The sequence below is a fragment of the Myotis nattereri genome (genome assembly GCF_964212035.1).
Source record: "Myotis nattereri genome assembly, chromosome: 3".
NCBI classification, from domain to species: Eukaryota; Metazoa; Chordata; class Mammalia; order Chiroptera; family Vespertilionidae; genus Myotis; species Myotis nattereri.
Genome location: NC_138077.1, coordinates 35660077 through 35687464, shown reverse-complemented (window position 1 = coordinate 35687464; position 27388 = coordinate 35660077). Strand labels below are relative to the sequence as shown.

At 41.0% G+C, this 27388-nt stretch overlaps 1 protein-coding gene across 2 annotated transcripts in view; it reads right to left on the bottom strand.

The window, feature by feature from the left end:
* The window catches only part of NLGN1 (neuroligin 1), a gene marked incomplete at its 3' end in the record, with an annotated part of 2013512 nt that overhangs the window by 209198 nt on the left and 1776926 nt on the right, over window positions 1–27388 (bottom strand). For both annotated transcript variants that reach the window (XM_081087461.1, XM_081087460.1), the window contains exon 10: window positions 4260–4406. In XM_081087461.1, coding sequence (XP_080943587.1) covers window positions 4260–4406 — 147 coding nt within the window. The remainder of the gene's footprint in view (window positions 1–4259; window positions 4407–27388) is intronic.

The following is a 27388-nucleotide window of genomic DNA, read 5'->3' as shown; positions in this document are numbered from 1 at the left end:
GCACAGGCCGGGCTGAGGGACCCTCCTTCCCTTGTTGTGTACCCGGCCTCTAGTATACACTAGAGGCCGGGTACACAACAATTTGTGCACTCAGGGGGGTCCCTCAGCCCGGCCTGTCACTTCTCACAGTCTGGGACCCCTCTGGGGATGACCACCTGCTGGCTTAGCCCCACTCCCTGGGGGAATGGGCCTAAGCTGGATGTCAGACATCCCTCTTGCAGCCCGGGAGCCCTCAGGGATGTCCACTTGCCAGCGGGGAGCAGACCTAAGCTGCAGTTGGACATCCTTAGTGCTGCTGAGGAGGCGGGAGAGGCTCCCACCACCACCACTGTGCTGGCAGCCGTCAGCCTGGCTTGTGGCTGAGCAGAGCACCCCCTGTGGGAGTGCACTGACCACCAAGGGACAGCTCCTGCATTAAGCATCTGCCCCCTGGTGGTCAGTGTGTGTCATAGGGACCAGTCATTCCCAGTCATTCTGCTGTTAGGGTTAATTTGCATATTACCCTTTTATTATATAGGAGTGTCTGCCAACCTGGGTGATGAGCTGATGGCTGTTTGAAGGCTGGCCACAGCCGCTTCAGGTTGGGGTCCCCCCCTGGGGTGCCTAGCCAGCCTGGGTGAGGGGCTGAGGGCCGTTTTCAGGCTGGCTAAGCCCCCCAGCGGTGACCCTCACTGCATGAGGGTTTGGCCAGCCTGGGTGAGGGGCTGATGGCTGTTTGCAGGCTGGCCATAACCCCCAGCCACCCAAGCTCCCAGTGGAGACTGGCTGGAAGCAGGTATCTGGGATTTATTTGTCTTCTATAATTGAAACTTTGTTGCCATGAGCAGAGTCCTCAGCCAGCTCAGGGCTGGCGGGAAGCTTGGCTTTCTCCATCACCTGGGCAACCAAGCCTCTGGCTTGCTCCAGCTCTGTGGCTGCAAGCCGCCATATTGGTTGGATTAATTTGCATACAGTTGCTCTGATTGGCTGGTGGTCATGGTTTAGGGAATAGCAAAGTTATGGTCAATTAGCATCTCTGTCTTTTATTAGTGTAGATATTTACAGACAGACTAAGGCCTGGTGCACAAAATATGTGCACTGAGGGGGGGGGTCCCTCAGCCTGGCCTCTGCCCTGTTGCAGTCAAGGAGCCGTCATGGGATGCCCAACTGATTGACAGGCCTGGGGGAGCAGGCCTAAGTTGGCAGCCGGGCATCCTTAGTACTGACAAAGAGGCCGTGAGCCTGGCTTCTGGCTGAGCGGCATTCCCCCTGTGGGAGTGCACTGACCACGAGGGGGCAGCTCCTGTGTTGAGCATCTGCCCCCTGGTGGTCAGGGCACATCATAGTGACCAGTCATTCTGCCATTCAGTCTATTTGCATATTAGCCTTTTATTATATAGTACTAGGGGCCCAGTGCACGAAATTCATGCACTGGGCGTGGGGGGGAGGGGGGAGTGTCCTTCAGCACAGCCTGCCCCCTCTCACATACTGGGGGCCCTCAGGCGTTGATCCCCATCACCCTCCGATTGCCTGATCAGCCCCTTGCCCAGGCCTGACGCCTCTGCCAGAGGTGTCAGGCTTGGACAGGGGAGCCCCATCTCCGCCCGATCACTGGCTCTGGCCCACGCCCAGGCCTGAGGCCTCTGGCCCAGGAATTATTCCTGGGCAGGGGACCCCCATCTCCCTCTGATAGCTTGGTCCACCCCCCGCCCAAGCCTGACGCCTCTGACCCAGGCTTCAGGCCTGGGCAAGGGGACCATCATATCCCCCCAATCCCCGGCTCTGCCCCCCACCCAGGCCTGATGCCTCAGCCAGAGGAGTTGACCCTCATCACCCTCTGATCACCAATCACCGGATCAGCCCCTTGACCAGGCCTGAGGCCTCCGGCAGAGGTGTCAGGCCTGGGCAGGGGACCCCCAGCTCCCCATGGTTGCAGGCTCTGCCCCTGCCCAGGCCTAACACCTCTGGCCTAGGCGTCCGGCCCGGGCAGCGGGGACCAGCAGCTGCAGCACCCCGCGATCATGGGCTTGGCTTTAGGCCCAGGCAAGGGACCCCTAGCTCCTGGGACTGCCAGCTTCAACCGTGCCCAGCTCCCATTGCTGGCTCCACCCCTACTTCCTGCTATCACTGGCCAGGGCGGCAAAGGCGCCTGATTCTCCGATCATGGCTGGGGGGCAGGGCAAAGGCAGCCCCAGGGCAGCCTTTGCCCTGCCCCCCAGCTCTTAGCTGCCCCCTGGGTTTCCGATCACTGTCAGTGGCAGGGGGCTTCTTCCTGCTTTCCCTTTCGCCTCCCTGCATTGTGCCTACATATGCAAATTAGCTGCCATCTTGTTGGCAGTTAACTGCCAATCTTAGTTGGCAGTTAACTGCCAATCTTAGTTGGCAGTTAATTTGCATATAGCCCTGATTAGCCAATGAAAACGGTATCGCTGTACGCCAATTACCATTTTTCTCTTTTATTAGTGCAGATGATTTTGTTGATGAAAGTTAAAGAGTCTGAGTAAAATTTGAAAAACTACTTGATGTATAGACTAAGCCAGTAGGTATACTTTAGCCTAAAGAATTTCAGTGATAATAGTACCTTTTGAGAACTTCACTAATACTGGTTTCCAAATCTTCTTTCTATTGACACCTCAGATCCTCCCGCTGAGCCTAATCAAATGCCACCTTTTCTACCTCAGAAGCTTGTTTTCCTTAACAGTTTACAAGCTCTCTATTCCCTTCTACTAATATGTTCTTACCTAATTGTTTTAGAAATTCTCCCACTAATATTTTGGAACTAAAATTGGGCAATAATAATTGTGATGATAGCTATGATTGATAGAGGCTTTATTGCATGTTCAATATAGCTATGTTTTTTACAGGCATAGTGTCATTTATCCTATGCGTAACTATGATATGGTTCCTCATTTCTAAAATAATATTGAAAGAAGTTAAATCATCTATCTAATAAGTATCAAGTAGGTATCAGAGTTGGGAATCAACTATTAGTCCCATTCTTAAGGCTATACTACATTGCTTCTCTAAATTCTTGGCTTAAAACTCAACCAAGATGAATCAGCCCTGTATTGAATAAAAGCTATCATTCAATGTGTTGATAAGACAGGAGTTGGATGAGTTGAGATGGGGAAATGATAAAGAGATATTATAAAATATCAAGCAGAAAAGTAAAAAATGAGTTATATTTTAAGACATAGATTTTATTAAAGTATAGACCGTGGATTTGCCTAAAAGAAAAGATACCGCTACACATGTACCTCATGTTCAAACAACAATAGCATATGAAAATCCAAAATTATAAAAACAGATAAGTCATAAATATTATTTTTGTATTGCCTAAGAATTTATCTCATCACAATAGGATTCACCCAGAATTTCTCCCTCTATGAATTTAAGATGTTAGATATATCAGCTGTTTACAAAGGATCTAAGGTATGTGCAGAGAAACTAAGTATTGCTAAAAGCTAATAGTTTAGTCTATAAATACAATTTAAATACAAATTTTCAAGGACATCCATGATTGTAGAACAAAGCAGGGTTTACTCTATTTCCAGCCACTATTTAGTTAATGTAAAAATTACCTCAACCAGGCTACCCCAGAGGCTTTTAAAGAACTCCCCAAAAGGCAAGCACAATTTGTTAAAAGAAAATAAAAGATCTCAACTGGTTTATATCTACAGAGAACAATTTCCAGTGACACAATTTTGAGACAGATGAATATGCTTTCAGTCCAATAGATGGATGAACACAGACTTAATTATGGTGAATCATGCCTATGTGATATTTTTTGCAGGGGTGGGGGGAGGACCTATCTCCACAAAAAAAGTTGTATCTTTTTCGGAAGGCAAACTATTGATATACTTTGGGTAGCTAATCCGCAAGACACATTAGTATACAGTATATGAAATGCATTTTCCCTTGGGCAAGGAGAAGAGAATCTATTGCATATGTCATCTGTTTCTGTGAATACTGAAGATTACAATTATGTTTTGATGTTAATCCAACTACTGCAAATTTCTTGTTGCAAAGCACACTGTGAAAATGTGAGTGACAATATAAATCTTTTTAAATTGAATTCAACACTATTGAAAAGACCTGATGTTTTCAAATACTGTTACAAAGCCTCTGAACAATAAGAATAACTCTCTAAACGAAGCAGCTTCCTATAGTGACCTAGTTGATAAGAAAGACAAATAGCCAGGATAAAATCAAATTCTGCATGTCTGCTATATTGTGTGTGTGTGTGTGGGGGGGGAGTTACATATTTTAGAAATAATTACCTGTAATGACTTGATGTCCTCATAAGCAAATTGCACACTGGGAACTCCAAGGTAGTTGATGAAATAATCCGCATCACCTTGTATCTGTACGGAACTGACATTGGATTCTGGGCACTGTGCTCTTCTGAAACAGTTGAGAATATTTTTCTGGAAAACATAATTTACATGGTTAGCACGAACTCAGCTTCTCAGGGCATCTCTAAATGAATGCCACTCCAAGTGTGGTCCATAGGTCAGCAGCATGGATGTCACCCGGGAACTTATTCAAAATGCAGATGCTCAGGCTCCACCCATGCCCTTCTGAATGGGAACCTCCAGGATGGAGTCAGGAATCGGTGTTGTAACTCTCTTCTATGATTCTGGATTCTGATGCTCACCAAGTGTGACTAGTGCTGGCTTCAATCTAACTGCTTCTTTTTGTTGCTTCAAAAGCATTTTTTATCATGGAATTATTATAAACCACCATAACTTTAATTTGATGAACAAAAACAGATCCAGAGACAGAGAAACATAGATCAGACCATCAAACCTCAGAGGGAAGGTAGGGGAGGGTGGGGGTGAGGTGGAGAGATCAACCAAAGGACTAGTACGCATGCATATAAGCCTTAACAATGGACACAGACAACAAGGGGGTGAGGGCATGAGTGGGGGGCTGGGGAAAAATGGGGATATAAGGACACATATGTAATACCTTAATCAATAAAGAAATGTAAAAAAAAAAGAAGGTTGAGTCCTTTAAAAAGGTCTAGTTTTACTGTGCTTTTTGTTTTCCCATGAATTTAAATCTAAAGGATGGTTTGATAGGACACAATTCCACTTTTCTAAATGTTTTTTCTTGAAAACACAGAAGGAATTTTCTCCATTCCTCCTTAAAAGCATATTCCCACACATTTGAGGAATATATGACATCAACTCTGTGGGACATTAAGAAACTCTAGGGAAATACATAAGGAGATAGGATATTATTTCTTACACTAAGAGTTGTCTAGAATGCACAACAAATATGAGTGAGCAATAACATGAGAACACCATATCTAATAGGCAGATAATACAGTTGTTTGTATGGAAAATAATACAATCTATAATAATAAAAGCATAATATGCTAATTAGACCAGACGTCCTTCAGATGACCTTCCGGACGAAGCCGGGCTGCTAGGGAAGCCCAGGTCCTGGGTTGCAGAGGGAAAACAGTGCCAGCAGCCAGGGGAAGGAAGGCCTACTCTTGCATGAATTTCATGAATCAGGCCTCTAGTAATTAATAAATAGTACTACAAGAATAAACTGTTTCACGTGGTCACAAGTGTAACTTTTGCCCCAACCTGAATGTCCTCCATACACATTTGCTATTGAATCAAAAATCAATGGATGCCTCAACCTCCCTCCCCATCTTTCTTAGGCATAATACAATTTCAAAAATACTTTTAAATATAATACATACAAATATTTTAAATATGAAGTTGAATATTCATAGAGCAAATTTTTTCCACTTTTCAAGTAAAATGCGATTTTTCAAACCCATAATGTTTCAAGATCTATTCAATATTCTTTGAGAGTCTAATAGAAAGATCTTTGTAACAAATTAAAATCAATTAAAATGGAGACCCTGAGTATTTATAAACAAGGCAAGGCATCAGCTTAAGTTATTTACAAATAACTTGGATAATTAAGCACTTTGCAAAAAGAAAGTAAAAAGAGAGTCCTACCATATAGACTAATCAGTAGCAACCTAATGCTTTTTATGGTTAATCTCACCAATTTGCTTCTTTTGAAAGCCCGGTTTTCTGAAAATAGAGTTAATCCTTTTTTACTTCCTGATAGTCTACTGGGGTGAAGATTCCTAGAGTTCTTACACCTGGAAATGTTTAGGTAAGATATTAAATATTCCCAAAGAAGAGCTACCCTTAGTACTAGATAATGAAATGAAAAACAAACAAACTACTTTACTAGTATATTATTTTAAAAATACCAAGTAGTACTGAGAGATCCAGGTGTTAAACAAACTGGCTCCTGGGAAGGAATTTCTTTAGCCAGAATGAATATTTTTAAATTTAACTTAAATGTCTCGGTCAGGCAAGTTTTTGACCAATGTCCCATCACTAGTGTCACACTCAGCCTGCTTCACTCATTCAAATCGTGGCCAGAAGCATTTGCGTTTGTGAAACCTAAACAGTTGTACTCCTCAATGTTATTAATAAAGATTTCATAGAATCTAGTCTTTTCTTTCCCCAGATGTCTATCCAATGAAATTAATAATATTTTAAGTGATCTACTTTGCCTTTACTGCAGCCACATCTATATCTTTTTGAGACATCTTATATATTCTATTCAACCTCAATAAAAATACAGGTTTGTTTTTAATGTAATTTTGCCTACATCATTTTAAATACCCATTGCAAATGTCAACCACATTCCTTACAAATAATTGTTTTTTTTCACAGAAGAATTACATGGCTCAAAAACTGACAATTTTAAATTCTACAATATGTTTCTGTGAAAGAATTAAAATTTTAAAAATAACATACATATTTTTATATAAATATAGTATTTTATATTATTTTTATTCAGTCATAACTATTATAGCTTCCCTCTGACAAAAGGTATTAGCTTTCCATATATGCAAGTTCCTAAAAGGGCACAGTGACCCCATTCCAATCAATTCTTGTGTTTTTTGTCTGATGTAGTAGTTACACAAAGATCAGTTCTTATTCACCCTCATCTTGGAATTGGTTCAGGGCATTCTATCTGAAGCCAGTACAAATTCTCTTCTATTCTCTCTGCTTGCCATGGCTACTCCCATTATACACCTTTAATATTTTCATTGCATGCCATGGTTTCTGACACCTTGATGTAATGATTAGTGCATTATTTCTTCCATGTTTTATGATTTTTAGACAAGCCAAATAGGCAATATCCAACCTTTAAGATGATATACCCTAAAATACTTCTGCATTCTTTTCTCTAATCTGGCTTGCTTTTATTAACTCATTTATTGAAAAGTCTTGTCTCTGAAGTTTTATATTGCCACCTTGTCCTATATAATAAAAGGGTAATATGCAAATAGACTGAACATCAGAACAATCAAACAACCAATCAAAGTGTGATATGCTAATAATATGCAAAGGCTGCTCAACTGCTTTCTATGACCTGCACTGACCATGAGGGGGCAGATGCTCCAATCAGTAGGTTAGCTTGCTGCTGGGGTCCAGCCAATCAGGACTGAGCAAAATGGGTTGGACATGCTTTGGAATCCTTCCACGGTCCTTCCCAGGCCTGATCGTGAACCGTTGGGGTCCCTCAGCCTTGCCTGTGCCCTCTTTCAATCTGGGACCGCTTGGGGGATGTCAGAGAGCTGGTTTCAGCCCAATGCCCCAGGCCACTCCCCTTGGGAGGGTGCCAGACACAGGGCTTATGGCTGGCGAGTGCTGCTGTGGCAACACAAGCCTCTCTTGATCAGGGCTGATTGGGCGTGAATCTGCAGCATGCACAGTGGGGCCAGGATGAGGAGGAGCAACAGGTAGCAGCTGAAGGTGGCATTGGACTGCAGGTTTCAGCCTGATCCCTGCAGTCTACCCAGAGGGATCCCACCTATGCATGAATTCATTCACCGGGCCTCTAGTTCTTACATAAGCTCTCTTGATAAACCAAGTAAGACAGCAACAGAGTGAGCATTATCTAGAATTGTTTTCAAATTATATGTTGAAGGTTCAGGCTGTTAAACCACATCTGTGGTGCTACATGTGTACTATTTACTGAGAGAGAATAGAGCATGAAAAACAGGGTTGTGTGGCTCAAGGGATAACTGAAGCTATAGCTGGATACAGTTGGATATTGAGCCTCATGACAGAGTTAAGCCCTCATGAAAGGTATAAGCTTCAAGAAAATCCATTCAACGTTGGAACCTTCAGGAACAACACAGGGTTCCCTGAAAAATCTTCCTGGGCCCTGTTCCCTATCAACTGAGGCCAGAGTGTCTCTGTAAAGTCATGCAGAGAGGACTTACAGCATCAGCGTCTCTCTCATTCTCTCTCTCTCTCCCTCCCTCCCTCCTTCCTCCACCTCATTTTCTATTGCCTACTCTTCTTATTTAACCAGTGATGAGGAGAGGACACATGTGACCCTCAACCCTGTGTTTATTTTATTCTTTTGTGCTTTTGTTTCTATCTAGCTTCAGAGTAAAATAGTCAGAATAAAAAGAACCCAGTTTGTAGACTGGAATTGCCCCCTAGCCCCCGACCATCATTATATCTAGGGATTTCCCTTAAGAGAAGAACATTCCTGATACAGAAACTTTGTCCTCTAAATCTTTTTATTATTTCTTACTTTAAAATTTAGGCCAAATTCACAAGCCTCAAATGATCCTAAATCTATATTCTATCCTAATGGGAATTGTTTTCTCACATAGCACTTCAGTGAATTATAATCGATCTAGATCAGTTAATAGACAGTGATCTATTCAACCTCTGTAAGCACTAATATCTGAGATGGAAGTAGAAATAAATATCAATTTCATCCATTTTACTAGAAGTTAGTCACCATGGGAAAGAGAAGGTTAGTAACAAATTTGTATGGGTCAATTAATTTTTAAAATCTATTTACAAGGCTGGGTACATTCAAATTAAGTATTCCATCCAAGGAGTTCAGATGCTCCATACTTAATGTTTGATAATAAGCATTTTAATTCCAGTTCATAAAATAAGCAAGTTCAGGCAAAGATTGTAGTTATGTTCCTTGTTTAATTTTCTATCATAAGTGTCTTGAAAACCTGAAATGAAATCACCATCCTAAGGCTGCCTTTTTGGCTAAAAGGAAAACCTGATATTAAAGGGTCATATGAGTTAATATAAAGAAACGAAATTAAATTTGCACTGGTTGAAGAGCAATACCAAGACACATTGACAAGTTTCTCAAGTATTTGAAAATCATATTTCAGTTATTGTGAATAACTCATCCCTAATTTGAAAAGATGACAGTTATGAGATACTTTGCTGAATTTTGTTGTTTAATGTTTTAGTTTTAGAAAGCTTACATACTGCTAAAATGAAAATGTGTGTGCTTTAATACGTACATAACTGCAATTTGATATAATCAGTTTCCCTCGTAAACCTGTGTGTTTTAACTTAAGCATTTATGACATTATTTCTGGGTTTATATAGGATTTATCAGCCTGCCAACATGGTCCAGAAGGGGTTCTCTAGGAAACTGAAGCTGAAAATCAATAGATTTGGGATCTCCTGGACCTTTTCACCCGGAATGCAATGTTATTTTCTTTCTCCTATGCTGATATATCCAGCATGCTAATCACATTAATACAGTTGAACAAACTAATCTTAATAGTTATCCTTTCTGAAATTCTGTGGGTCTTTTTTTTTTTTTTTTTAATCACATTCGATCACTGGATATGGTTGTAACAAACTATCTGTGGCATTTCTCCAATTTACTTAGTCACTATCATGTGTTTTTCATTTAGTTAGCTTATATTTTTTATGGCAGCATGTCAGGTTGCTGTCTAATACCCAATACTTAATAACACATTGCAGATCTCCTCTAATGATGTTTAAAAATAAGATATTATATTTACAGTAGTCCCCCTCATCTGTGGTTTGCTTTCTGTGGTTTCAGTTACCTATGATTAACTTTGGTCTGAAAATATTAAATAAAAATTCCAGAAATAAACAATTCATAAGTTTTAAATTACACGCCATCTGAGAAGCATGATGAAATCATATGCTGTCTGCTTTGTCCTGCCCAGGACTTGAATCATCCTTTTGTTCAGCATATCCACACTGTATATGACACTGGCCCAATATTCATGAGTCACTTAGTACCCATTCCATTACCAGATTGACTGTGGCGGTATCACAGTGCTTTTTTATTTTACTTAACAATGGCCCCAAAGAACAAGAATAGTGAGTGATGCTGGCAATTCAGATATGCCAAAGATAAGTCCTAAAGTGCTTTCTTTAAGTGAAAAAGTATGTCTGCATTCAATATATATATATATATGGTTTGGTATTTCTCTGTGGTTTCAGGCATCCACTGGGGATCTTGATCCTGATATAATAAGAGAACTCCTATACTGACTTTCTTTAATATTCTAAAGTAGAAACTTATTTAAGTTATCATTTATGCCAGCATTGGTAATGAGTTTCTTATACATAAAACTAGTGGCCCGGTGCATGAAATTTGTGCATGGACGGGGCTTTCCCTTAGCCCAGTCTGCACCCTCTCTAAACGGGAACCCCTTAAGGGATGTCCGACTGCCAGTTTAGGGATCAGGCTTAAACCAGCAGTCAGACATCCCTTTCACAATCTGGGACTGCTGGCTCCTAACTGCTCACTTGCCTGCCTGCCTAATTGCCCCTATCTGCCTCTGACTGCCTGCCTGATCTCACCCCCAACGACCTCTGCCTGCCTGATCATCACTAACTGCCCTCCCCTGCCAGCCTGGTTGCCCCCAACTGTCCTCCCCTGCTGGCTTGATCTTGCCCCCAACTGCCCTCCCCTGAGGCCTGGTTGCCCCCAATGGCCCTCCCCTGCTGGCCTGGTCTCGCCCCCAGCAGCCCTACTCTTTCAGCCTGATTACCTCTAACTGCCTCTGCCTACCTGATCACCCCTAACTGCCCTCCCCTGCCAGCCTGATCTGCCTCCCAACGGCCCTTCCCTGCAGGCTTGATCTCGCCCCCAAGTGCCCTCCTCTGCTGGCCAATTTGTTTTTGATTGGTCGGTTTCTGTGTTAGTCATGTCAAAAGCCACACCTCCTAGGCAGCCATTGCCTCCGCACAGTTGACCCTGATTTGGTGTTGATTGGTCAGTTTCTATGCCAGTCAGCGTTAAAAGCTCTGCCTTCTAGGCAGCCATTGGCTCCTCACACTTCACTCACATTTGGTTCTGATTAGTTGGTTTCTATGCCAGTCAGCATCTCTGGGCCTATCAATGTGGCCTGATCAGAAAGGTGGAGGCCTGGAGAGAAATGGAGGCATGGCTGCTGGCCTGGACAGGAGAGAAAAAGAGAGGCAAGTGCTGATCAACAGCTGCCACACAGGCTACAGATAAGACCCTGCTTCTCTCTTCAGGCCTCTCTCCAGGCCTGATTCGCAGCCCCCTGAGCAGTCAGTGCTGGGTCACTGAGCCTTCACCCGCAGCAGTCAGTGCTGGGTTGACAGCAACCCAGTGCTGACTGCAGGACTGACTTGGAGCCTCTGGTCCTGACAGACCCAGGGACTTTATATATTAGAATATATTTCAAAATTGTAAAAATTTAAAGAAAAATTAATAAATATATTGCAATGACTTTATTAAAGATAAACTTGAGTAGGGGAAGAAAACCAGCTTTTATCTTATTTTAAAATTGAAAATGTTCAACCCCTGAAAAAGGATTTTCAAAATCTCCAGTATCTCAAGGTGTGAGTGTTTACAAAGTATTTTCAGGTTTAAACAGTGAAGGGTTATTATTCCTCTAATATATACAAGTAGAATTACCAAACTGAAAAACACTCTAATTTTCTTCTCATTCTATTAGTTTTTAAAACTTTAATCTTTCTCTGGAATGTGGAGAAATGTTACTTTATATTTGAAACACTTCAAATTAGATTGTAACTAATGAATGCTTTAAAGATCACTCTATAGGGGTAAAAATGGAGACAAAAGAAAACATTTGCCCTTGTTTTTATTCTATCTTCTAAATGATGTCTCCTTCCCTTCAATTCTACTTAGTTTGCCCTTCCTCTTCCCTGACCAACTTAAGACCAAGAGGCACATGATGGCAGATGGCCCATTCTTTTTTACTTCTATTCACTTAAGGCAGTGGTTCTCAACCTTGGCTGCACATTAGAATCACCTGGGAATCTTTTTAAAATCCTGATTTATGGGCCTCATCCTCTGGAAATTCTGTTTCTTTGTTACTAATGTTGTGGCCCCACCCCATAACAAAGAAACAGAATTTACGGAGGATAAGGTCCAGAAATCAGGATTTTAAAAAGATTCCCAGGTGATTCTAATGTGCAGCCAAGGTAGAGAACCACTGACTTAAGGCTTGTGTGACATTAGAAACAGGTGTGGTGTTTTAAAACTAAAAATATTCACATTTCAACCAAACTGTTGGGTTTAAATGAAAATCTCCACTAATTAAGATACCATAGGGTATCTTATAACATACCACATTCCAGAGGAATGTATCTTTTAGGTATGAAAAATATAGATAAACTAAAAGTGAAAAATTATTTTTTTTTATTATCACAACAAACCCCCAAGTGGAAAGATTAATTAATACAAATACCTAATATACAATGTTTCTGCATGACAAAAATTACCATATACAAGGATAATTAAAAACAGTTACAATTCATTTCACAGACAAATGGCTAATTTTTATGATATATAAATAAAAAATACTGACAAGTCGATAAAAATTAGTCAAAGAATATGACCAGGTATTTCACACACACAAACACACACACACACACACACACACACACAAATTAGACACATAAAAAGTGTCTTTTATATTCACTTTACAAAAAAACTTTGGCAAGTTTGGTAGATTACACTGTGAATGTAGGATTCTGAGGCCTCATATGTAGCTGAAGGAAAAAACTGGTACAAATTCTGTGAAGTTTATATAAAATTTATTATATTCATAAACTGGAACAATATACAGTCTTTAGAAAGAGCAATGATACCATATATACAGTAATAATAAAAACTTCCAAGATAAAGTTTACACACAAAAAAAAAGTGTATAAATATTCTATGTTATTTGTGTTTTAAAAAGTTAAAAAAAAGGAAAGAAAGAAAAATGAAAAGGATATATACTCTAAAGTAGGGATGGGCAAAATTAGGTTTATAGTTGTGAGTTTATTTTTATATTATTATTTTTCAATTATTATATTGTTTTCCAAAGGAACTAGAAGCCTATTTTGCCAACCCATATGCAAATGGTATTTGCCTCTGGGGAGAGGTACCAGTGGGAGGAATAGGTTGAGAAGAAAGATATTTCATTTTCTACTTGTTTATTACTTTCTATTTAAATTTGTGATTGTATCACCTGCCAAAAATAAATGCTATACTTTCCAAATTCTCGTTGAACTATATGTACTGTGTTTCCGATTCCAAGATTCCCTTGATTTTAAGCAAGAGTATCAATTTTAAAACAGCTTTTGTTGGATGGTAGGAGAGAAACAAACTAACAGATATCTCTCCATTTCAGAAAAGTTAACATTTTACAAAATGTCTTAAGAGTAGAGAAGCAGGGCAGTTAGAGTTGTATTGCAACAACCATTTAATCTAAGGTTGATCTGGGACCACCAAAAATATGTATGCATTAGGGAGGGGAAGGATGAAAGTAATTGCCTCTTGAGTTTATTAGGGAAGAGAAGGTCCTCTTATACAGAATTTGGGAATGGATACAGCAGCTTGAGGTCCTACTGGGGTAGGGCTCGCTGAAGTATGCATTTCACATAACCAGGAGGATAACAGCCAAGAAGAGGGAGCCAAAAGGTGGTGGGGAAAACTGAAAAGAAAACTCCATTTCATAATCATGACATCCTTGAGGTCCATTCCTTTTTATATAGTTTGTGTGTGCTTGTATTTTCTAGGTACATATCAAATTATTAACAAAACTAGAGGCCCAGTGCACAGAATTCATGCACTAGTACACTGGCTGGAGCAGAGGGGGAGGAAGGGTTGAGGTCCCTCAGTCCAGCCTGCATCCTCTTGCAATCTGGGACCCCTCTGGGGATGGCCGACTGCCAGGAGGATCAGGCCTAAATTGGCAGTCAAGACATCCCTCTCACAGTCTGGGACCTTTGGCTCCTAACCACTGGCATGCCTGCCTGATTGCCCCTAGCCACTCTGCCTGCCTGCTTGATTGCCCCTAACTGCCTCTGCCTCAGCCCTTGCTGCCACGGTTTTGTCCGGAAGGACATCTGGAATGATGTCCAGAAGGTCGTTCTGCTGTCTGGTCTAATTAGCATGTTATGCTTTTATTATTATAGAATTATTTTAGATATGCTAAATATGGGTCACCTCACTTGCTACAAAGGAGACACTTACATAAGGATTTACCACTTACAAACAGACATTTTATTGGATCATAATGCAACCCTGTGAGATGGGTAAAACAAGTATTATTATTCCATTTGAAAGATTCAAAGCTCCTCTGGAGACATGACCATGACCATGGAATGGCAGGTGGGAATTCTAACTTAATTGTTTCATTGATTTCCCCACACTTCAACCGCCTTCACACCTGGTCTAATGATTCCCCCACACCCCAACATGTAACTAAGGAAATGAGGAAGGGGTCCCTCCATTTGTGCAGAAAGAGCTGGTAGGTTGCTGAATGATTACCGAAATGAAAGTTACCTTTCAGTTTAAGACAAACGGTGACTTACAAATAATTTACCAGATAAAAAGACTCCATGGATCCCTTTGCCACTTCTTTACTAGGTTTTCTGTGGTCACTCTAATAACTAAACCTATTTCTTCGTGATGCATAAACTATATATAGAAGGACGACCCCAGAGCCCTTTCAAAAACTGGACTCTGATTATTTCGAAATGAAACTGTGAGCATATTGAAAAGGTAAAGCAGAACCATCCAAACTGACCTCAGGTCAACACACTGGATGAAAGCACACTGCCCGTGGGTACAATTCCTGTACCATGGGATTGAGATATAGATTTTATGTCTCAATGAAGGATAACAACTCTGGCTTCACAATGCTGCTCCATGCTGAGGAATTGGCTGACATAACATAACTTCAGCTATTATTTCACTGGCTTTTTTGAGGTTTGTCTTAAATAGCTTCCCCTAGCCTCACAGGCAATGCTATTTTAAATAATACGGTGTCAGCGTTCCAGCATTGTATTCCAGCTGCCAGGCATTTAAAAAAAATTAACTGAAAACCAAACTGGTTTTCAATTCAACATTCACTCTCTCAGGCTGCGAATATGTTTAATAAAATATTTAAACAAAATCTTCTGTAGATGAAACAGTTTAGTAAGTTCCCTTAAAAAAAAAATCAGGCATTTCAAAAAAAAAAAAAAAAATCAACCCAGAAGCAAGGGAACAATTGGAGTTACTTTGTACATATTAAGCATCGTTGGGTAGATAGCCGGCAAAAGTTTGCTGTCCTCTCTTTGACCAGGGTTACAGGGCAGTTGTAAATCAGGTGGGGTTTTCAGATTTTTTTTTAGAGGTAATTTATTTAATTTTAGGAGGGCATGGGGAGAAAAAGCTGGAAAATGCAGACTTGGCAAGCAGGAGGGCAAAAGGATGTGGATGGCATACGATCACACATTACCATTTCAAGCAAGTTGAGTGCTGAGAGTGAGGAACCAGGCAGAGGAAATAACACCATCAGCAGTTCTGTGTCTAACTCTGACAAATGACAGCATCGTCGCATAGCCTGAAAGTCCTGGGCCAAAATAACTGCTAGCCCAGGGACAGCTTTACTGGAATGAGTCCCTTAGAGCTTGGTAGACCACTCTTGCATCTCAGGAACACCGTGCAGAGAGATGTGGCACCCATGACTAGCACCCCAATGAAAAGCCCCACATATTAGGATTTTTTTGTACCAGAACTAGGGTCATTTTTTTGGTCAGAATAAGTCTTACATCACTTGCTTTAATTTAAGTCTCAGTTTTTTGAGGGCAGAGAATATGTCTTATTCATCCTTCTATGGACCCCATATTGATCAGCACCATAAAATGGGTACCATAAAAGTTTGTGGAAACGAAGTCAACCCAACCACATGATTTTTTTTCCAATAAGAGGAAATGGTAGGGAGAGAAGAAAAGAGCTACACCAGTGGTTCTCAACCTGTGGGTCGCGACCCCTTTGGCGGTTGAACGACCCTTTCACAGGGGTCACCTAAGACCATCCTGTATATCAGATATTTACACTATGATTCATAACAGTCATAACAGTAGCAACATTACAGTTATGAAGTAGCAATGAAAATAATTTTACGGTTGGGTCACAACATGAGAAACTGTATTTAAAGGGCCAGAAGGTTGAGAACCACTGAGCTACACAAACACCATCTGGCTTAGTCTAGGTTTACAATTGAAAAGCACTGGATGCAGAGTGCCAAATACGCCACAGAAAGTTGAGGTCTGCTTCAGGTAATTCCATAAGTCATAACTATTCTGGAAAGCATTTTCCTCCTTACTTTCTTGCTGAGCAACATCTGTTTTCATGTAAACGAAGTATCTCATTAGGCACCTGCAGGAAGTCAATAAGTAAGTGCTGGCATCACAAAGTGCATTGTGATAAGTAGGTGCTTGAGATAAATATTAAAGAACAATCAAAGCATGACCCACAAATAGACTGAAAATGAAATAGATGATTTTTCATTCTCCCTACAAAACCATTGACGTTTCTTTTCAGCAGTTTGGATTTGGAGCAATCACTTAACTTCCTGAAGTCTTGAATTTCTTAAAAGGTGAATGTGTGTACAATATGAGGAGGTTGAAAGGAATAAATTAAATAATGCATGCAAAGCACTCAGCACAAGCCCATCAAAAGTGTTTTACACAAAAGTGTTATTATTATGGATCTTCGTTCTTGTAAAATAACCAACACACATACACACACACACACACACACACACCCCTCTTCAATATTTTTTGTAATGTCTGCCTTCCTACCAATTGTAATTAAAACTGTATATTTTTCCTGCCTTCTAGGATGTCCAATGTTCATCTTTAGAAAACTAAGTTTTTCTTGGTTAATTTATGTAGTTTTCCCTAATGAACTTTGGTTTTAAAAGAGGTTTTCTAATATCATTTTTGTATTTTCCCTTATTAATCTAATCTCTTTGGATTCATGTACCATAATACTATTTTTGTTTTGCTTAAATGCTCTTGCTAAATGGATTAAAATATTTTTTAAATTTTATACAAATTTAAATATTGTAAAATGTATCCCCTTTCGATTTCTCATAAAATAGCTTTTTTAAACATTGGGGTAAGGCTATATAAAAGATGATTACATACACCTGAGAAATGATAGGATATTATTACATATTTTTCATTTGTTATCAAATTTTTATTAAGCAATTTTTAATTTTTCTCAAATTAAATTTTCCTTAATAAAAGTATTTTTGTAAAAATATTAACAATATGTGATTACAAAATTGTTATTATAGATCCAACCTAAATAAACTTATAACATTTTTATTAAAATACTAGAGGCCCGGTGCATGGAATTTGTGCATGGGGGGAGGGGCAGTGAACCTCAGCCCAGCCTGCACCCTCTCCAATCTGGGAACCCTTGAGGGATGTCTGATTGCCCACTGGGATCAGGCTTAAACCAGCAGTCGATATCCCTCTCACAATCTAGGACTGCTGGCTCCCAACTGCTCGCCTGCCTGCCTGATTACCCCTAATCACTCCCCTGCCAGCCTTATTGATGCCTAACTGCTACCCTGCCGGCCTGGTTGCCCCTAACTTCCCTCTCTTGCCAGCCTGGTCGCCCCCAGCTGCCCTCCCTTTCAGGCCTGATTCCCCACAACTGCCCTCCCCTGCTGGCCATCTTGTGTCCACATGGGGGTGGCCATCTTGTGTGTTGTAGTGATGGTCAATTTGCATATTACTATTTTATTAGATAGGATAGATTGATAAAATAAATCTGTGATGGGAAAACACAAGAAAAGTACTTTTAAAATACTATAATGGCCGAAACCGGTTTGGCTCAGTGGATAGAGCGTCGGCCTGCAGACTGAAAGGTCCCAGGTTCGATCCCGGTCAAGGGCATGTACCTGGGTTGTGGGCACATCCCCAATAGGAGATGTGCAGGAGGCAGCTGATCGATGTTTCTCTCTCATCGATGTTTCTAACTCTCTCTATCTCTCTCCCTTCCTCTCTGTAAAAAAATCAATAAAATATATTAAAAAAAATACTATAATGACAAAAAAGTAAAATAGACCAAAACAGTAGTAGTATTCTAACATTTTAAGAAATACATCGTACCTATTAATATCTATCTACTATGTGCCAATTCCTTTCAGATAGCCTAGTTTTTCTTCATTACAACACTTTGGGGAGGAAATAATTACTCCTAAGCTGCCACTGCTAAGATAAATTAAGCAAATCATCTGCAGTCACTCAGTTTGTGATAAGGCCAGAATTTGGACCATCAAATTCTGTTCCCAAGTCCAGTAGTCTCAATTATTTAACCCCAATACTGGGATTCTAAAAACAAACAAACAAAAAAAACCTTTCAAAATTCACTGTAAAAATTCCCTCTTTCACACATCTGGAACTAAGAGCACTTGAAAATGGAGACTATTTTGATATAAGACTTAGTGTTAGGTTTGACACTTTGCACAGACACAAAAAGCACACCAGTGACCACTGTCCTCTTGCCTTCTGCCACCTTGACATCTTCTTCGGATGTGAAATGTATACTTCATCAAAGGTTAAATTCTATATTATACTAAATGAAATAAGCCAGTCACAAAACTACCAATACTGTATGTTTCCACTCATATGAGTGCTATGGATTGGATGTGTTCCCCTAAAATTCGTAAGTTGAAACATTAACCCTCCCAATGTGACTGCATTAGAAGATAGAGCTGGTGAAGAAGTGATAAAGTTTAAATAAGGTCACAAAGGTGGAGTCCTAATCTGATAGGGCTGGTGCCCTTAGGAGAAGAGAAACACACCCGAGTTCTTTCTCTTTTCCAGATAACGGCACAGCAAGAAGGCTGCTGTCCTCATACAGAAGAGAGCTCTCACCAGGAACCAGCACTTTGATCCTATACTTCCCAGTCTATGGGACTGTGAGAAGTAAATGTATGTTGCTTAAGCAGCCCAACTGGTTTAATACAATGAAGTATCTAGACTAGTCAAATTCACAGAGTTGAAAAGGAATATTGTGGTTGCCAGGGATTAGGGGGAGGAAGGATTGGTCAGTTTATTGGGTTTCAGTTATGCACAATGAAAAAGTTGTGAAAATTGGGTGCACAATAGTGTGAAAATAGCACTACTGAGCTATACATTAAGAAATAGTTAATATGGTAAATGTTAAGTATATTTTACCACAATTAAAACTTTAAAAATATAAACAAATTCTTGATTTTTGCTCTCCAATCAGCCCTATCCCCAGTGTTCATTACCTACAAATATGGTCCCAACATTCATCCAGTTGCTCACATCAGATTTTTAATGGTCACCCTTAACTTTTTACTTTCTTTTGGCCCTTACATATATCTAGTGTTTCCAAAACTTTAGCTTTTGAGGGATCACCTGGAGGGCTTGTTACAACACAGATTGCTGAGCCCTAGCCCCGGACTTCTGACTGAGTGGGCCTGGGGTAGGGTCAAGACACATGTGTACTAGTATAAATAAAAAATTATACAGTAAGAAATTAAGAATTAAAAGGAACTACTACTATTACAAAGTACACCTTACAAAGTATAGGCAAAGTTTATAAGATAGTTTGTAAAGTTCAGAGAAATAAGATATTTTTCATAAATAATAACTTTACTCCCCAGAGTCCAGAGTCTGTCTGCCTACATTTTTTTTTGTATGTTTGGCATTCATTGAAATAATGGCAATTTTAAATGAACTAAATGAAATAATTTCATAAATTGATAATAGCATTCAACTTCTGTCATTTGAAAATAAAAGTGTATCTTTTATTTATTTGGGGGGGGGGAGTGGGATGGAAGCATGAGCCTGGTTTATGGCAATCCTTTGAGCAAAACTCCTGTCCCCTACAGCAGAGTACAGCCCCAACCAGTCATGAGTTTACTGGAGCTGCCAAGAAACCCAACAGCCCTGCCTGGCCCCAGCTCTCAGCATTGCTGCTGTCAAGCTAAGGCCAGTGAAGGTGGTCCCACTGCTACTCCTGAGTTCATGTTGGACGAGCCTGGCCACCCTGGTAGGGTGGGGCGGGACTGCAGGAAGAGTGATGGCTAGGAACTCAGGAAGCCCTCTGCTCAGAGATACAGCACCAAAGGCCTTCTTGAGTAGGAGAAGTTGCCTTTCAGGAAGTGTGATCCTGAGGCCATGCCCACCTTATTCCAGGTGTGGTCTTTAGTGTAGATAGGCCTGATGGAGTGGAGGAGCCAGCTGGTCAGGTACAAATTCTTCAGGAAGTCAAGACCTGTGATTTGGCAACAGACCTTTTCGGTAGGCCATCTTCTCACACTCCTCCATCCGGCATTGCTCTTCCTGCACAGGCCTGCCACCTTTGGGGCAGCATGCCTCTGTGAGAGCAGATAAACTGACTGAGCAGCAGAACATCCTCAGAGCCATATTTGTGCTTCAGGTTCCACTGGCCAGAGGGGTTAGGGGGATTTGGACTTTACTGGGGAGTGGTAGGCCTTCAATTATAGATGTCGTCTCTTCTTGGACTCCACCACTTTCCTGAACCTGTGATCTGCAGGCTGAGCCTAGCTGCTCAGGGCCAGGCCTGCGAGCATCCATCAGAGCAGAGGCCATAGCCGGTCACCAGCACACTGAAGGCCCCATCTTGAAGCTCTTTTCTTTTCTTTCTTCTTATTTATTTTTTAATATATTTGTATTGATTTCAGAGAGAAAGGGGGAGAGAGATAGAAAGACTAATGATGAGAGAGAATCATTGATCTTCTGCTTCCTGCAAGTCTTACACTGGGGATTGAGCCCACAGCCTGGGCATGTGCCCTGACATGGAATTGAACGGCGACATCCTGGTTCATAGCTCAAACACTGAGCCATGCCAGTTGGGCAGCTCTTTTCCTTTTTTAAAAAAATGATTGGTTCTGATAGCTAGGTTTCAAAAAGTATGTTACTTATTTTTTTAAGTGCTTTGTATTTCATACAGGATTTTGACCTAAAAACTCTTTTGATATATTCATAGCAATTTCAGATAATTAAGCTATTACAGATACCTGACAGATGAGAAAATAGAGATACAGAAAAGTAAGAAATTGCCCATAATCATATAAACAATGAATAACAGAGACTCCAGTAGATTTGATTCCTACTCCAGGGTTGTCTTTCAAATTATATATATCTCCTATCTAATAATAGATAAACATGGTAACTAACCACACCTCTGCTACACTTTCCATTGGCTAATCAGGGTAATATGCAAATTAACTGCAAACCAAGATGGCAGCCGGCAGCCAGGCAGCTGAAGTGAACATGAGGCTTGGTTGCTCCTTGATGGAGGAAGCCAAGGTTCCCCGCCTGGTGTGGCCCAGCTCTGAGCTCCAGATGCAACAATGTTGCAATTATAGAAGCTAAACAAACACCAGGTACCTGCTTTCAGCCAGCCGGCCTTGGAGCTGGAGCCGCAACAAAGTTTCAATTACAGAAGGTAAATAAATCCCAGAATAAAAAAACAAAACAAAACAAAAAAAAAACCAAAAAACAAAAAAGAATAAAAGGAGAGACTGGGAACTTCAGTTGCCGGCTTAGCCAGTCTGAAAACAGCCATCAGCCCCTCATCCAGGCTGGCCAGGAACCCCAGTGGGGACGCCCACCCTAAGGGGGTGCGGGCAGCCTAAAAACAGCCATCAGCCCCTCATCCAGGCTGGCCAGGACCCCCAGTGGGTACCTCCACCCTGAAGGGGGTGTGGGCAGCCTGAAAACAGTCATCAGCCACTCACCCAGGCTGGCCAGGCACCCAAGTGGGACCCCCACCCTAATCCGGGACACCATTCAGGGCAAACCAGATGCCCCCCCTCCCCTCCCCGTGCACCAGGCCTCTATCCTACATAGTAAAAGGGTAATATGAAAACTGACCCTAACAGCAGAATGACTGGTCACTATGACACACACTGACCACCAGGGGGCAGATGCTCAATACAGGAGCTGCCCTCTAGTGGTCAGTGCGCTCCCACATGGGGGAGCTCAGCTCAGCCAGAAGCCAGGCTGATGGCTGCCAGTACAGCGGTGGTGATGGGAGCCTCTCCTGCCTCCTCAACAGTGCTAAGGATGTCCAACTGCAGCTTAGGTCCTCTCCCTGCTTGCAAGTGGACATCTCCCGATGGCTGCCGGGCTGCCAGAGGTATGTCTGGTTGCCAGCTTAGGCCCAATACCCTGGGGAGCAGGCCTCAGCCAGCAGATGGTCATCCCCCAAGGGGTCCCAGACTGTGAGAGGGCACAGGCCGGGCTGAGGGACTGCCCCCGCCCCTGAGTGCACAAATTTTTGTGCACTGGGCCTCTAGTCCTATCTAATAATAGAGAAACATGGTAATTAACCGTAAATTTGCTACCCTTCGTATTGGCTAAACAGCAAGATATGCAAATTAACTGCCAACCAAGATGGCGGCTGGCATCCAGGCAGCTGAAGCAAACAGGAGGCTTGCTTGCTCCAGTGAAGGAGGAAGCCAAGGTTCCCCGCCTGCCGCTGCCGGCCTCTGAGCTGCAACTCTAAGAAACAATGTTGCAATTATAGAAGCTAAACCATCCCCAGAAACCTGCTTTCAGCCAGCTGGGATCTCAGAGCTGGAGTTGCAACAGTGTTACAATTATAAAACCCAAACAAACCCAGATCAGCAGCCGAGGTCTCAGAGCTGGAACCGGGCCTCAGAGCTACAGCTGGCTCTCAGTTCCAGTGACAGCCATAGAAGGTAAATAAATCCCAGAATTTAAAAAAAAAGGAAAAAAGGAGAGGTTGGGAGCTTCAGTCACCCGCCAGCCTGAAAATTGCCCTCAGCCCCTCACTCAGACTGGCCAGGCACCCTAGTGGGGCCCCCCACTCTGAAGGGGGTGTGACCAGCTGCAAACAGCCATATTCCCTCACCCAGGCTATCCAGGCACCCCAGTTGGGACCCCCACCCTGAAGGGGGTGTGACCAGCTGCAATCAGCCATCATCGCCTCATCCAGGCTGGCCAGGCATCCAAGTGGGACCCCCACCCTGATCCGGAACACCCTTCAGGGCAAACCAGCCGGCCCCCACCCCTGCACCAGGCCTCTATCCTATATAGTAAAAGGGTAATGTGCCTCCCAAACCCGGGATCAGCAGAGCCGCGAGGCCTCCCAGCACTGGGATCAGCAGAGTCCGAGGCCTTGTGCGCCTGGAGCAGCATGACAGGGGGCAGCGCCCAAACCCCCTGATCGCCCTGTGGCTCTGTGTGTGACAGGGGGCGGGGCCACAACCCCCTGGTCCACCCTGCTCTGTGCATGACAGTGTATGGAGACCCAACCCCCCAATTGGCCCTACCCTGAGAGTGACTGGGGGTGGCATCACAACCTCCCAATCAGCCCTGCTCTGTGCATGACAGGGAGTGGCGCCCCAACTCCCCAATCAGCCCTGCTCTGAGCCCGACCAGGGGCTGCACCTAGGGATTGGGCCTGCCCTCTTCCACCTGGGAGCAGGCCTAAGTCAGCAGGTCATTATCTCCCGAGGGGTCCCGAATGTGAGATGGCACAAGTGGGGCTGAGGGACACCCCCCCCCCGCCAGTGCACAAATTTTTGTGCACCAGGCCTCTAATATATATATATATATATATATATATATATATATATATATATATATGCCTGGTGAAAAGATTTTAACCCTCAGTTGATACTTGAAAATCTTCTTCCCTTATTGGAATGAATTTTTTGTTTTTTTGTAAATGTGTATCAAGAAGGAAGCAGGAGATGAACTGCTATCACTACGTACCCTTATACTGTTCTGTGTTGGTCACATTAATAAAAGCCAAGGGGAATGGCTAACCTGAGCCCATGTTCTGAGCTCTGGAGTTTACTACCCTCTACCTTGGGTGCATCAAGAAAACAATACTTAAAGATGACTGCTCAGAAGTTAAATGTAGACAAAAATTAAGAGGATTTTTTTAAGCCACTTCAGTTCAGATCTCAAGCATTCAAGAAAATTTCCGTTAAGCGTCATGGATGTCAGAGACAATAAACTAGCATGACAATAATAAGAGGGCTAGGGTGTGCTCCTCTCTCGAATAATAAGAATGAATAGTTTTAATCTCCCAGGGTTGCCTACAATATGAATGCCATTAAGTAATCACAGAAGTTAGTAATATGTATTCTTATCATATTTTATAAATATTGAACAATACACAACTATTTTCCAAATACCTAGTTAGGATGACATCCGCCAGAAAACACAAATTATGAAGAAAATACATAATTTATATCTTTAAAAAGCTTGTGATATAGTTGGTAGGAAATGCTTCCCTGTACAAATGCTTAGATGACACAAAGAAAATATCGTTTCTAAAGGGTACTTTAAAGGGCACAGTACACTGGTTTAAAAACCACTTTTTGAAGTTACTATACTAGTATTGAATAGACTCTATTGTAAGAAATCTTTGGCAACAGCATAGAGGTTAGCAAATAATGTAATAATATGTGCCTCCTGCTACTTGAAAGAGAGGTTGGAGTATTGCAAAAACATTTGCGGAAACTTTTTTCAGAGAACTTTAAACTATTCTCATTCCTTATGATTTACTCTTTAGAACATCCTAATCCTAAATTCAATCGTTTGGTTTAGAACCAAGACAATAGAGGACCACTAGGAAATTCCAAGCTTTTGAATTCTCAGGTCATATATAATGTGTTATTCATTTTAGAAGTCCAAAGAGCTCCAACTGGTGAGTCATTGGTCAGGAGATAACTAGAATTTATAGACCGTTCTTAACTTTTAAACATATTTCTTCAGCATCTACAACATTAAGCATCTTGACATGTTACTTTGTTTACTTTCTGGGGCCTTAATATGCTTAGCAGATATAAACAAAACTGAGCTATCAGTATAAAGAAAAGATAAATATTCAGATACGACATAAATATTTAAAAGGCTGCCTATCACTTCTGTTTCATTGAATTTATTGAGGTGACATTGGTTAATAAAATTATATAGATATTAGGGGTACAATTCTATAATTCATCATCTGCATATTGTATTGTGTGTTTATTAGCCAGAGGCAAGTCTCCTTCCATCACCATTTATCCCTTGACCCTCTTCTACCTCCCCCACCACCCTTTCCCTCAGATAATCACCATACTGTTGTCTGTGTCTATGAGTTGTTGTTGTTTTTACTTAATCCTTTTTGTGTTTGGAAAGGAAAGAAAGTAAAATAAAAGCTTAAATATTTAAGAGTGGATATAATTTTCTGGCATTTGATTCAGACCATAAAATTGAAAAGTATTGATAAATATATAATAACCAATTTGTCATCAGCAGTATCTTTTAAAGTACAATCTTCTAAAATTAATTGAGATTACTTTGAGTTTTATTTCCCCCACTGAATTAAGCAATTAATTCAGAAATTTTGGACATCCATAGATATATCCTTGAGTCCTCACCTGTAAAAAATGTTGCAAGTCATTGTGTTCATCAGTGTATGTTTCACCAATACAATTGTATAAAAGGCAATGTAAGCAAAAAGGAATTTTTAATACATCATATAATGCATGCTTCACATCTTGTTATGCTTTTATTAAATATTCAGTTGCTAACATAGCTATAACACTGTGCAGCAAGAGCACACATATTATTAGAACATTTCTGTAACAACTTATAAAAAGGAAATATGAAGATTTTGACAAGCACATAATATGGTAAATCTCAGTAATATGAAAGTAGAGCTGTAAATTTCAACATAAATGGAATGTTCAAGATTTTAAAATACTGGTAGTGGAAATAAAGTAATTCAATAGGCAGAATTGCCCTAGTCATTTGCAAACTACTGAAAATTCACATGTATAATTTAATACTCTATTTTCTTTTTTAACAAGAGGTCGTATTGAAGAGAGGGAAAAAGAGCAAATATGAAGTAATCATGTATTGGTGAATACAATATTCTTCCAGAAACTTCAAATAAAGGAATATCAACACTTCATCCCATTGTATTTCCAACAGACTTCATTTTTCTATGTAATCTTTTCTTAACTTTCATTCTGATACTAGCTTTGTGTCTTACACCTACAAAAAGTTTGCTTATAAGCAGTTCTTTATAAACAAAATATAACCCATTTTACATAATTTTGCAAATTTACAGTTTACATAAACACATGGTTTTAAGCCAATGATACAATATAAATCACTAGTGAAATGATATATGGACATAAATTTCACATTTACCACACACAGAAAAAGAATTATACCAGGAGATAACTAGGAAAAGAATTTGTTCCTGTATAGATTTTGTCATATACAAAGTGGTACAGCAGAGAGTAATTCACACTTTAAGAAGGATGACACTTCCCACTTTTAATGAGCCTTAGTTTAATTGTATAAAGTAAAATTTAAAGGCTATAAATTGTTAAAGAAAAATGTGAAGCCAGAAAATGTCACTCAGTAGCTCCTTTCTATTTCCAAATGACCCAAAATAAGGGACCTGACCAGGAGATGACAGAGAGTGTATTTCTGTGGTTGCTGTTATTGTTCTCGACATTAACAAGCCTGACACTCCTGTAAGAGCCTGAGTTTCCAGGGAGTCCTTGGCCTCTGTTTCAAGTACAATCACTCCTGAAGTGTCTGTCTCTTCTCCCAATAAAGGGTCTCATCATTATTACCTTTTTCTGGTTTGCCCATTCAGATCATTATACTTTCAAGTAAGTATGGTCTGCAGCTAAGCCCATTTGCCATCACCTCACTAAATGTACCATAATTCAGAGACAAGGACACACACACACACACACACACACACACACACACACACACACACAATCTCCAAATGGATTCCATATCAAAAGTGTTTTTTCAGATCCAATTCCTAATTATTGTAACTGTAGCCTCCACTGAAAAATCCATTTTAGGACAGCCTGGAATTCTTTAATATCATCTTTTCTGAGACATGCTACTGTCATTCAGCCAATGAGATGGCCATGTTTCTTCCAAATAAGATGGCACCAGTCAAATATTTTAGAAATGTGTGAGCTCCTCCTAGAATGGCATATATGGAGAGATTCCTGTTTTACAGAAAATTTCTTTATTTGTTGCTATATTCTCAAGTTTCCACTCCAGAAACAATTAAAAATCACTGCACAACTAGAGATTCTTACTTCTTTGGCTCTCATTTTTTATTCTAAATATGTTATTGAAGTCAGAGCAATTTATTCTGTCCTGGCAAATTAAGAACATTATTAAGATCCTTTCTAAACTGTCCCAATATAGAGCCAACAATCACATATTTCTTATAATTAGCAATACCAATCAATAGCCTT